Source organism: Dendrobium catenatum, unplaced genomic scaffold, assembly GCF_001605985.2.
Source record: "Dendrobium catenatum unplaced genomic scaffold, ASM160598v2 fragScaff_scaffold_898, whole genome shotgun sequence".
Lineage (NCBI taxonomy): Eukaryota > Viridiplantae > Streptophyta > Magnoliopsida > Asparagales > Orchidaceae > Dendrobium > Dendrobium catenatum.
The window spans coordinates 1,531,458-1,545,046 of record NW_021319360.1 but is presented as its reverse complement, the minus strand read 5'-3'; the positions used below and the strand labels follow the sequence as shown (position 1 = coordinate 1,545,046).

The window sequence follows — 13,589 nt, the reverse complement described above, 5'->3', positions numbered from 1 at the left end:
AGAAGCTGAAATAGACATCCAAAGTGAAATCAGACGCACTCAAATAGAAGTTAATTAGAAACGAGAGAGACTATTCAAGATCCGTTTTTTTACTGCACTGAGAGAACGAGAGCCAAGAAAACCTATGGAAAATAGTAAAAATACACTTCTCCACGAACCCAACGAGACGATTGCCATCAAGAATTGATATAAATAAAGCAATAAAAAATAAATTTGGGGATGACCAAGGACGGAGAAATCATGGGATCTTGATCAAATCTATAATCAATTCTCCTACCATCCGCTTTAAGTGCAAGGTGGTAAATTTCTAATTTTAAGTATTAAATTTTCAAATATATAAACCATGCTAATACTATAAGCCAGATATTACTTAAGGAAGACGTCATTTTACAATCAGTACTTTCGCAGGAAGTTCGCCGGAAGATACGTCGAAAAACTTTCCGGCGCCGGTTCCAACATTCCGACGTGCGAATTACCGTCGGATATATTTTCGACGGTAATTCGTCGAAAAAACTGAATTTCCGACGAAATTTTGATTTTATCGGCGGATTTTGTCCGCCGAAAATGCTGCATTTTCTTGTAGTGATACTATGTATATATTCAATGACTAGCCTTAATTTAAAATTTTCTCTCAATAGAGGGAGGGGTAATTAACTATAGGGGCTTGCGCCTATAGAAAACCTAAACTCATATCATAAAATCCTCACAAAATGAGGGTGAAATCTCTAAGTGATGTATTATTCACAAATCAATTTGCCTTCTGAAAATTTACCTCATAACATAAGCGTTAAAACTCTCCCCGACGACCTGAAAATGAAAAAAAAAAAGGATCACAGAGAGACCGAGGCATGAATTTTCGAAGCCCACAAACTCCTATTCAACTTTCTCCACCACAATGTTCCACTTGTCCCTCCAAATCTTTCGAACCTGCTCCCCCTCGCCACCACATGATCACCCGCTCCTAAACTGGCTCACTCTACCCTCGCCATCTTCGCAATCTTCTTCATTCACACACCTCTTTCAACAATCCAACTTGTTATTCCTTTGTTGTGAAATTTCTCGAGTGACGCAAGGCTATGTCCACTGAGTTTCATGCTCTTCAAGCACAAGGTACTTAGTAACTCATTCCCCCTACACCAAATCAAAACATAATTGATTGAAAATGGATATTCAAATTGAAACAAAACTCTGATAGATCTATTGCTAGACATAAAGCTCATTTTGTTGCCCAAGGCTTTACATAAGAGTTTGATTATGATTATTTTGAGATGTTTTGTCCGGATGCAAAGCTATCTACAATCAAATTGTTTCTAACGGTGGTATTACATTTTGATTGGTTAATCTTATAGGTGGATGTAGCCAATGCATTTCTTCATGAAAAATTAAATGAAATTGTGCACATGGCTCAACCTCTCCTAACTTCTAAGATCCTCAACACCCTCATTATGTTTATCATGAAATTGTGCACAATGTATAATCGTTTCATATTCAAATTAGCCGAACTAGTTAGATTTTTAAAATGATGGTATAAAAAGGATGAAACAACACAGTGTTGGAGTTAAGTGTAATATTGTTAATTGTAAAAAAAAAAGTCTATTGGTGTTCGTAATCAGATGTAAGAAAATTAAAAAAATAATAAAAATGTAAAAGAAATAGTACATATTTATTTAATCAAATTATAGAAGAAGAGAGATGTTCTTTTCGTTCTAAATCACAAAGTTCATATTCATATTTTAGAGGGATTGATAAAGGGAATATAAAGATTGATGATATGAAAAATTATTTTGCCCCTATAATAAAATAATGATCATAACCATCCTTAAAAATGTTTTGATGTCTAATAATGCTATTATCGTGCTAATTTGACTCTTGCAGGACTGTTTTTCTTATCGTTACATAGCTTTTAATGCATTGAATTCAAGCAATCGATCTTTTATACATAAAGCTTTTGATACAAAAGGTGCTCCGATCGTCGCTACAAACTTCTTTCTTATTCTAAAATGAGAGTAAACTTATTAAGATATTGCAAAGAAGAATGTATATCACTTATTGATTCTTATAGATATACTTGGAAAGCAACTAATGTAGCTAGAATAATGGTTGAATGATGGATAGGCAAATAGGCAATAGATGTAATACTTTGGTCAATTTTCTAGTTTACTATCCACATGTTTTTTTTTTTTCAAAAAAAACCCGCAGAAGGGGCATACCAGTTAAAGCAAAATAAGGATACAAGTCCTTAAAGAATCTAAAGCCCTCTAGAAATACAACATTTAAAGGAAAACCTATGAGCAAAAGATTCAAACTAAAGACAGGAAACTAAAAAATAGAAACACAAAGCAAAAGTAGCATCACTTCTTTAATTTCTAGAATTACGAGATCTACGTTTTCCACTTCTTTTAATAAAATCCGTTCTAGAAGCCAAATCATCCTCATAAAAATCTTCGCCATCAGCTGAGGAATTATCGGCATGTAACCAGACACCCTGCAACACCTCACTATCCCTCGAAATGTGAAATTGCAGATCATCCTTGGAAACAAGGGTTAAAGGCACCTTCAAAAGTGACTCTTCAAAACTTTTAGACAAGGGAACATCTCTATCTGAAAGAGCACAAAAAACAGCAGTAGTATCGAAAATAACATCAAATCCACCCACACCCCTACCATCCATCATCTTCACCAAACCAACATCAGTAGACAAGGTACCCTCACCATCAATACCAACCGAAGGAGCGTCACCTGTCACACTAGCAGCCAAAACTCCACCAGAAGAGACAAGTAAGCAAGGAGTAGTGCAGGAAGGTGCAACTGACTCAGGCACAACAACCGGTGCAACTAATGCATCCACATGATCAACCTCAACAACTAAAGGGTTTTGCAGCATGTCAACCACCGCAACAACATCAGAGTTATTTAACTCGACAGCACTAGGCATAATCAGAGGAGAACACACAACATTTACAGACAACCCCAACTCCACATGTGCCAAAGGTTGGACACAAATACCAGAAATCACCTTATCAATCTCAGCCACATGGTGAGCCACAGGTTCCAAAACTGAACCAATCACAGGTGCGGGACAACAGCAGGATGAGGATGCAACACACACTACAATCAGCTTTTGAATGACTCAAAGCTTTACAATGACCACAATAGAAAGGGAAAACTTCCATTTCCACACTTTGGGCATAACCCACAAAATCATAGTTTACTATCAACATGTGATGCTTCTGAAGCCATAAAAGATGCAGTAATTACATTATGTTGTTTATTTGTTGAATTTGTTGAGCGGGTTAGTTCAAAGAATGCAGTATAAATAGTAATTGCAATGTTGCAAACTATAAGAGAGCTACAATACTATAACATGAATATTTTTCTAGTCACCTTGTGAGGCACATTGCTTAAGTATTTGTTTAAAAAATGTTAAAAATATGCCACATGTTTTAAATATGATAATATTTATTAGTCACCTTGTGATGCATACTACTTGATCAGTATTTGTTTTTTAAATATGATTAATTCATAATAAAAAAATTGGCATATTTGTTTTGCATGTTGTACCTAAAAAAAGGAAGTTATGATTTTTTGGACAACACATACATTGAAATGCTAGAATTTTTGGTACTTTATGCTAAAGCAGCTCTTGAATTTGATTTTGAAGATTTGAAGAATAAAATTTATAAAGAGAATGCAAGTCCAACTATTGAAGAAACTAACAAAATATGCAAAAGAAAAACACATAATAAGTTTCTAATTAAATTTGAAGATACTGTTTATATAAAGTATAAAATAATAACTTATTTTACACATTTGATCACTATATGAAGATAATTCATGTAATGTGGAGATGAAAATGAAATACTTGAATGTAATGACTTGAAAGCATTTGGTGAGATAAAATTTGGGGAGTCAACTTTTGAAGATACTTTTAATCATTAAAATTTGGGGGATGAAGATATACTTGACATCTTTTAGTATTTAGATTAACTCATGATGATGTCTTTTATAACTTGCAATTTATTTATGTATTTTGCTAATCATATAATACCTTCTTCTTTCAACTTATGCTACTTACACTATTATGTTTTTGCTGATTTTTTTTTATCTTTGTTTTATTTGTAGAGTTTAAAACACGCAAAGGAAGAAATAGAAGATTTGAAGAAAACATTATGATTTGTTATTATGAATACAAATAAAAGTGTTCGTTACTCAAATATTGAATTTTATTAATTTTAAAAATTTTGAATTTATTTATTATACATATTCTATGTTTAGTATTGTGGTTCTATTTATTTTTTGTCAAATATTTTTACATATGATTATATCATAATTGTATCATTAATATTATATTTAAATAATTTTAATATTTATTATGTTATGTACGTAGTTTAACTCCGATTTGACCATTGAATCAAAAATATTTGAATCTCTTGATTTCATGTCCGGTCTGATTTTAAAAAAAATAGATTAATCCGGCTTGATTTTAAAAATATTAGATTAATATGTTGATATAATCAGGAGGAGATTAAAAAAAAAAGAACAAATACCACAAGCTAGAAGATTCTTTTCAGCATGCAAGAAATTTTCGTGAGCAGATTACTGTTTCAGGATTTTTTTTCTGCACGAGTATGAATATTTATGAAATGAAACCTATTCCTTGTAATTAACCAACCATTATACAAAGTAATTGCTATAGCCTCATATATCTATATCCATTTGCTTTGAAGTAATTTGAAATAAAAAAAGTAATCTTATTGTGCTCATATCATTTCTGAAAAGCTTTGCAATTGCATGCTAATTGATTTTTCCATAAGGCTCAGAAAGCCCTAGACAAAGCGTTTTACATCATTTTTATTTCTACAAGAGCAAACCAACTCCCCTGGCCAGTTACAGTCACAGCTTGAGAGCTAAGCTTATAAAGAAAGGCTTATATGCAAAACCTGGAGCTGGCTCATTAACTAAGGTATATCCGAGGCATCTGCTGCTGCTGCTTCCTGGCTCTGCAAGCGGCGAAGCTTAAGTGAAGGTGTTTTTTGAGGTTCACCTTTACGTGATTTATCAAATCTTATGAAGTTATAAGAGAACGAAGCCAGCAATGTGCCCACTACCGGACCCAAAAAGTAGACCCAAAGTGAGTTGAATCGCTTGCTGGCTAGTGCTGGTCCTAATGATCTTGCAGGGTTCATCGATCCTCCAGACACCGGCCTGCGCAATTCAAATTTGTTGTAGCAAATAACATCAACTCAACTGTTTTGGCTGCAGGCAAATAATTCACTCTAATTTTGATAGTTTTGTAGCTAGCTTGCCTTGTATATAACACACGCAAAAGCCTTCATCAGCTTCTACATGGTTAGATTGGATTTTTTTTTTTTTTGCAGTATTAGAAGAAATTAATTCCTTATAATCATACAATCACACCATATTTTAATATTATAGATCTTCTAATCACTTATGTTTGCATACACTTTTTTCATGGTTTTGATTTGTTGGAGCTTCGATAGAGCTCAAAATGTTTGTGCAATTAGTCCCATGCAAAAATTTGCCATTGCTTTTAGACAGAAAACAGTGCTTTAAAAAATGGTTATTTTATTTTTATAAATTATATTTGAGGGAGTTTACTGGAAATCTGTGAATGTAAATTACTAATTAGCTATATTAAATCAAAGATGAATTAAGAAAATTTAATCAATTTTTTTCAATTTAAAATAACTATAATGGGAGCTTAATGAATAATTAATAATTTCTGTACGTCTGTCTTCTAATTACCCAGCCAAAATAGAGTTGATGCAAACAGAGGATCCAACCGCAAGACCAGCCAACTCTCCCACCTGCAGTAAATCAAATAAGAGAATCAAGCGTAAATAAGCTGTACAGAAGTCCATTTATAAGCTTTACTAATATCGAAAACAAATAGTTTGTGAAAAAAATGATGAAGGGTTATATACTCACAGCTCTAGTGTCAGTGGCAACTGCAGAAGTGACGAACATCATAATAAAAGTGACTACAATTTCCATGATGAGAGCCTGCAGTGGAGTGCCTGCAGGTGTCGTAGTCCCAAGATTTTTTATAGGATGAAGCAAGGCCTTGAGGACGAATGAAGAGATTATTGCTCCAGTTAGTTGAGCTAACCAGTAGAAGGGTACCTGCAATTTCCACCATTGGTGAGCTTATATATAGCCATTATAAAACATACTTCAAGAGTTAATTATTTGATGTTTTATAGTAGTTATCAGGAGTACTATAAGAGTAGTTAATATAAAAAGATGAATATTTTATAAAAAACATAAGATAAATTTATAAAATTATAACAAAAAATTACTAAAAAATAACATCATAATTTTTTAAACAAAGGGAAGCAGCGAAAAACTTGGTAAAAAATATTATTGCAAAAGCTTTACGTACTTGAATCCAGGGGAATTGGGCATGCTTAGATACTGCAAAAGCAAACGTAACAGCAGGGTTCATGTGAGCGCCTGAGATATGTCCCACAGAATATATCATTACTGTGACTATCAAACCAGAGGCAACCGAAACACCTAGCTGTGACACTCTTGTGTCGTCGCTCAGATGTAGCGCCCCCACGCCGCACGACACAAATACTAATAAGAATGTGGATATGATCTCCGATACAACCTGAAAATTATATGCCAAGAAATATAAGTCATATATGCATTATCCTGAATACAACACATCAAACATAAATTTGTGATAAGAGGAGTTTTTCGAACAGAAACTTAGGCTTCATTTGAGATAGCTTTTTTTTTGCTTCTTAAAATAATTTTTTAGTAAAAAAATTATTTTTTTACTAGAAAGCTACTTTAATAAGCAGCCTTAGGCATTAATGTTTGGGACGATTTTCTTATTGCTTCTTAAAGCAGCTTCTTAGTACAGAAATTAAATTTTTTGTACAATAAAGTTGCTTTAAGAAGCAGAAAGGAAGCCGTCCCAAAGAGAAACCTTAATCTTCCTCTGATCCCACTTAATTAATTTTATAAATCTGAATCAAAATATTTGTAAGAAATAGAACAAAGATTAAAAATGTAAAAGTGGATATTAGAAATATATATGAGAGATGACAAGAGTTTCTCCCCAAGCTCCTAGGAGCATTCACTCTTGTTCTACTAATTATATATATAAACAATAGAAACTTATCACAAAATAAAATTCAATAATGGTTTTTCAAGAAATTTCTATAAATTTTTTTAATAAGATTATATAGTCACCTTTCGAAGAAGAAAAGGAGGGAGAGTTATTGGCAAGAGCCTGGACCGATGAGAGTAGCTCTCAGGAGCCATGGCAATGGTGTTATTGACTATGTCAATGTCATGAATCTCATTGGAAAAACTGTGTCTTGGAGGGTATGTGGCCATCTCTAAGGAGGAGGAGCTTCCTACTTCTCTAAGCTTTTGTTTTCTGATGGGATATCGATCTCTGCGAAATTTATGGGGTATTTATAGGATAGAGGCAGCGAGCATCAGATGCCTGTGCGCAGTGGAGATTTGCTTAAATTCTTATGGTGGAAAGCTCAGGTAATCTGAACCATCCTTTATTATATATATTTTTTTAATTTTTGGCAAGGGTATTATTCAAATGATTCAAGTCCTCACCATTTCAGGCTTAAACTTTAAATTAATTTAATTTCTCCACCACTCTTAATTACGTCTGTAGGATTGAATTAATTAATGATGGTGGAAGTTAGAAAGTAAACGGATACTTATTGGTCTAGCAAGCTAGGATTTTGATGTTGGCCAAAATCATACAGGAACCAACCAATGGGTGTTTCTTTGGTAGGCAGATTTGGTGCGAGCAGGCCAAAGGAAGGAGAACTGGTAGTGCGCCCTTCAAAAATGATTTGATCTGTTCATCAGTTGACCGCAATTAGGGAAAAAGGAGGAAAGGACCAAAAAATAATAATGGTTGTCTCACTTTCAGTTATCTTTATTTCTCTCTAATTACGCAATAGACTCACTCAAATGTGATTAAATTCTGATTAGTCGGTGTAAGAAAAACAAAATTATTAAAACTGGGCTGTTGATTTGAGTTAAACATTCAATCAAAATTATATATATTTTTTTAAAGATATTTTATGGAAAATATTTGCTTCAACGAGTCAAATTTATTTCATAATATCACTACAATTATTTTGAATTAATATAGCCATATTTTTTCAAATAATGTCAGCCAAAAATCTTATTATTAGTTTTTTTTTTTTGAAATTAGAGTATTGATCAGTCCAGTCTCACATTGAGCAATTGAAATTATATTTTTACAGAAATACGTAGTGATTCTTTTTTATATATAACTTTAATTTTATAGGTTAAAGAAGAAAAAAAAAATTATTATTATTATATTTGGTTCAATTATGATTATCCTTTGATTCATAATCTCTTATAAGTGATATCATAGCCGATAGTTTATCTGAGATTAGTTATGGGATTCATGAATAATTTGCGCTTTTCATAGGTCATTGATATATAGTTTCTTCTTGGAGCTGCAAAAAAAATCTAGCAATGCTTAAAACCAGAAACAAGAAGGTTTAACAACTTCTTTCGATGGCTCTGCTAGGGTTTTGTCCTAAGCGTGTCGGCGGCGGATGATGAGGCTCATCGGAGTAGTTTTCCGTCAACTTTCGGTTGGGGATCGAGTGCGATTTCCTCTGGTATTTTATACTTCCCTTTCATTTTCATGTTGTTTGGCGCTTTCTTCTCCGGCCGTTCCGGCTGGATGGCGGTCCGTCGGGTTGAGGACCCTGGTTTTTTGGTTAGTTCGTTTAAATCTAAGTCCTTTGCTGAAGCTTTATTTGGCTCTGTATCTTCGAAGAGATTTCCTGATCTCCGGCATGATTCTTTCCGAGGTTTATCATCTTTGTGGATTTCGGAGGAAGAAATTTGTGCGCTTTCTTTGCCTTTTCAGTTTGCCTTAGTTGGTTTTTTTCCCACAAAACGCCCTTCTTTGGATGCCATTCGAAAAATTTTTTTTTTGCCCTCAAACTCAAAGCCGAAATCTCTGTCACAGTTCTGGATCAAACGCATGTTTTGATTAAATTGTCAAATGAGCTTGATTACAGCCGTGTTTTTTGTCATCGATCTTATATGGTGAACTATTGTTTTATGAAGATTACGAAATGGTCGCCTATTCTAGAAATTGGATGTGAATCTTCAGTCATTCCAATTTGGATATCCTTCCCCAAACTGAGACCTCATCTCTTTACTCCCCTTATCCTTCACGCTTTAGGTTCTATGTTTGGAAATCCTTTGAAGGTCGACTCGGCTACTTCGGTTGGTTCTCGACCTTCTCTCGCGCGTGTTTTAGTCGAACTGGATGTGACTAGGACTTATCCGAAACAGATATGGCTGGGTCCTAAGGATTCTGGGTATATTCAAAATGTGCAATTTGAAATTTTCCCTGATTTTTGTGAGTCTTGCAAATGTCTAGGACACCTTAAAGGTCACTGTGCACCCTATGCGAAGCATTTTTTGAATTCTAATCTTCCTCTCGCTGAGAATGTTTTTGCTAAAGCTCAAGATGTGGAGAACCGTAAATTGAATGAGAATGAGGTGATTTGTAATCCTGTTAGTGTGGTGCCTCAACTGGATTTGGTTGTTCCGTCTCCTGTTGTGGAGGCCCCTTCGGTCATTATCGAGGTTTTGGCCGTGTCTCCTTTTATTCATGATGAGCTGCATCTGGAGGGTGTTAATGTTTCTAATTTAGAGGTGTTGTCTAATAATGAGGGATGTATTATGGCTGAGCCATGAATATAAATCAAGAGGTTTTGACTGGGTTGGTTTCTGATCTTGATAATTCTTGTTTAACTAGAGAGGTTGTTGGAGGGAATGCATTATCTCCAAATGCTTTGCCTTTTTTCCCCCCTATAGCTACGCCCATGAATGATTTTTTGTTGCATTTGGGAGGTCAGGTAGCTTCTACCCCGCCTAATGGTGTTGACCCAGCTGTTATTATTCCAATTGAGGTCCCTGTTCTGGTGCCAGAGGTGGGGGCTGATCCGGTGACTGCTGCGATTTCTGATGGTTCGCCTACTCTGGGTGTAGTAAATTCAAATGGGGGTAGACAGCTTTTAAAAAAATTGGAAGGTGGTGTTGATGGTTTTGTGCCTCTGGGTAGGGTGGAAGGTTTTTCTTCTAACAATAGTTTAGTTGAGGTTCCCGTAAACGAAATTGATGCACAAGCGATGGCTACTTGTGTGGGTAATTCCTCTGGTTTGGTGATTCAGAAACAGGGTGATTGGCTTTGTGATTCGTCGGATGATGAATTGGAATCTGAACTTCATGAGACTGATAATGATTTTTCTCTTGAGTATACTACAAATGTTGCTACTCGGGGAAAATTTTGGGGGAAAAGTCGACGTAGACGATGAGTTCTCATTTTGTTATGTTGTTCTTCTTGATGTTCCTCTTCCGGTTCGTTTGGATTCATTGTTCGATTTGCAGCGGTTTGAGGCTAAGGGCAATGATGTGGTCGGGGCTCGCGTCCCGGTCCTTTTTGCTGGTGGCAACCGTTGGTGTGGACTTCGGGACGGTTATTTGGGATGTGTTCTACACTAACTGGACGGTCCGTGCGGGACATCGTGGACGCTGGAAGCCTTGGCCGTTTTCAGCTGTTTTGGTGCTGGCATTGATGCTGATGCAGTCTTTTTGGATGTTAGAGCTGATTTGATTTTGTTTGGTGTTGGTTTGACTTGTTTCCAGTTGTCTTTTCCTATGTTGTGTGATTGAGCCTTGTTTACCTTTGCTTTGTGTTTCTGTTTTTTAGCTTCTTTTGTTTGATCTTATCTTTAGTTTGAATCTATGACTCATATGTTTTCCTTTAAATGATGTATTTCTAGAGGGCTTTAAATTCTTTAAGGACTTGTATCCTTATTTTGTTTTAACTTGTATGCCCCTTCTGCGGAGTTTTTTGGAAAAAAAAAAAGGTTCAAGAGCTGATAAATTCTACGATAAGCTGCATATATGTGTGCGGTTGGATGGACTATTAATATAGTAGATTTGATGATATTTAAAAGTTTTAGTTACTGAGGGAGTGATGATCAACATTAAGAGCTTTTATGTACAAAATTGTTACGACGTGCACGTCAGAATATTAAATTTAGGCTTCGTTAGGACGGCTTTATATTTAAGAAGCAGTAAAAAAACCATTCTAAATGAAGCTTTAGTCTCGTATAGTTAAATATTAATATATTGATGTAAAAATACTAATTGACTAATCTCTCACTCATTGGTTAAATTTTTGGTTTAAAAATAAAGTTAAATATTTTGAAAGTTTATCTAATTCAAAATTTTTTTAGTTTATTTTCTCACTTGAATAATCATAAATAGAGTTAGCTATATTTTTTTAATAACTAATGAGTTTATAAATATAAAGTTCCACAATTAAGAATAGGAAAATGAACTTCCAAATATATATTTACATGAAAATAAGTTGTATGTATATTTCTCCAATTTTACATGTTAGAGATATACAAAATTACTTTTTTTTAATGATCTTAGTGTTATTGGTTATAGTATAAATGTATAATATGTGAAATTATTCTGTGCGAATACGGACGCCGTTCAAAGGAAAATCAGAGTGTGACACATCACCTCTTTGCTATGTACTGCGGCTCTGTACCTGCTGTTTACTAGGTGATGTGGCGCACTCTGATTTGCCTCCGGACAAGATCCGGTGTCTGCGCGCACAGAATAATTTCTCATATAATAGAACATGCATTATAAAGAATGTTTACTCTAAAGAAAATTTAAGATATTCATTATATATTAATTTTCTCTTAATATTATTAGAATCTTTACAATGACACGTGTTGGGTTGATAATAATGCTGAGGATAGTCTAGCCACAAGTGACTAGCTACTTTTGATAGTGGCTAACCCACAAAATTTTAGATTATATATCATGAGAAGCTGAATTAATTGACTTTTCTTGATATTATGTGTCTTTATTAGTTAAGAATAACTTTAAATATTGAAAATCATGTGTTAATAATTTTGCTACTTTATGAAAATCAAACAGTTATAAGGAAAGCTAAGAATCTGCTGAGTAATATGAAAGTGACAAGTGAAAACGTGCCATTAATCATTGTAGAAGCTTTTGAACTAGTGTGCTTAATTATTATTATTATTATTTTAGTGTGCTTAATTACTATCATTAGCTTTAGTTCATCATAGAGAATGGGCATGAAAACCGTAAGAAATAATCTTTCATAGTTGATATCAACCTCCAAATTTTTCCATTAAAAATCCTCAAAGGAGTATATTATGATAGAGATTAAAATTGAATTTCAAGATCTTTATCAATGACACCCACAAACTTACAGTTATATAACTTCAAGCTTTCACATTTCCAAAAGAGAGCGAAAATGCGAAATAAACAATCATTGGAGCCATGTGATGATAGCTATTCTAATATCCCAATTTAAAAAATAATAATCGAAGATTAAGAGTATGTTTGGAATGACTGCAATGTTTTATAAAATTGATTGTGAAGTTATTGGGAGAAAAGTAACTCAGCTACACAAAAAATGATTAGCCATCATAGAAATTTCGAAAAATAAAGTGAGAGCAATAAGAAAATGGTTGCTAAACAAAATTATGATTGCTGTTTGAAATTCAAAATAGTTGGCAAGTTGTCCCAAACAAATCCTAAATATAATAAAAACAAACTATAAAAACAATTAAAAGAACATAAAATCTCAATTTTATGTCTCCTTGTCATTTTTTTTCTTAATTTTGGATAAAATTCATTTAGGGGTCTACGTGTTGATTAAAAAAAGGGGGTTACAAGTCTTTAAGGAATAATCATCTATCTAAAAATATATCATTTAAAGTAAAATTTATGAGCCATTGATTCAATCTAATACATGAAATAACCAAAAAGAAAAGAAACAAGACAAATCACCGAGAGTGCCCAATAAAAGCAGCCAAAAAAGCCACAACAACCCACCATCCAAAAACCCCCCAGCAGACAGAAATCACCCACAAAGCCACAAAGAACACAACCTGCATAAAAGCTAGTTATTTCTCCTTATCATTTCTCCATAAAATGATTGTAATAAACTATAATGGAGAAAATATAAAGGTGAGTTTAACCCTTAATAAGGTAAAGGCACAACTATGTGAGAACTAAAATTTTAAGATACCTTAGAGCTCTCACCTAAGTGAGTGTCAAAGCAAAGATAATATTAAATAATAAGAAGAAAATATATAAGATAATTAAATGCTTAAAATTAGAGTCCATTTACATTTACTGAGCAAGCAAATTAAATTAATTAAGTCCTAATATTATTTTCTATTTTAATTTAAATATTTAAAAATTTTGAGAATGTACTTTTTATATTTTATTATTAAATCAAATCATCTTATTTTGAGATTCCAAAGTCTTTCTCCTTTATTGTGGAATCTGTTACTTCATCATATGCTTAGGTGTTGATAACCATGTTACAGTTACATCCTCCTTAAGATGAGAATAAAAAGGATCAAAGATTACTCTTCGGCCATCTCCACCTCCTTTGGTGCGCGACAACGAACAACCGCCTCTCGATGCCAAAAGCGCAAGTCATTTTCCAGATATATGACTTT

General features: G+C 33.8%; 1 protein-coding gene across 1 annotated transcript; it reads right to left on the bottom strand.

The window, feature by feature from the left end:
* Window positions 1–4,768: 4,768 nt before the first annotated feature.
* Window positions 4,769–7,409, bottom strand: LOC110110537 (aquaporin NIP2-1-like). The gene is made up of 5 exons (XM_020842063.2): window positions 7,225–7,409; window positions 6,404–6,634; window positions 5,950–6,144; window positions 5,767–5,828; window positions 4,769–5,205 (listed from the first exon to the last, which is right to left on the bottom strand). The coding sequence occupies exons 1-5, from the start codon at window positions 7,369–7,371 to the stop codon at window positions 4,959–4,961; spliced, it is 882 nt and encodes a 293-aa protein (XP_020697722.1). The 5' UTR covers window positions 7,372–7,409; the 3' UTR covers window positions 4,769–4,958.
* Window positions 7,410–13,589: the final 6,180 nt, after the last annotated feature.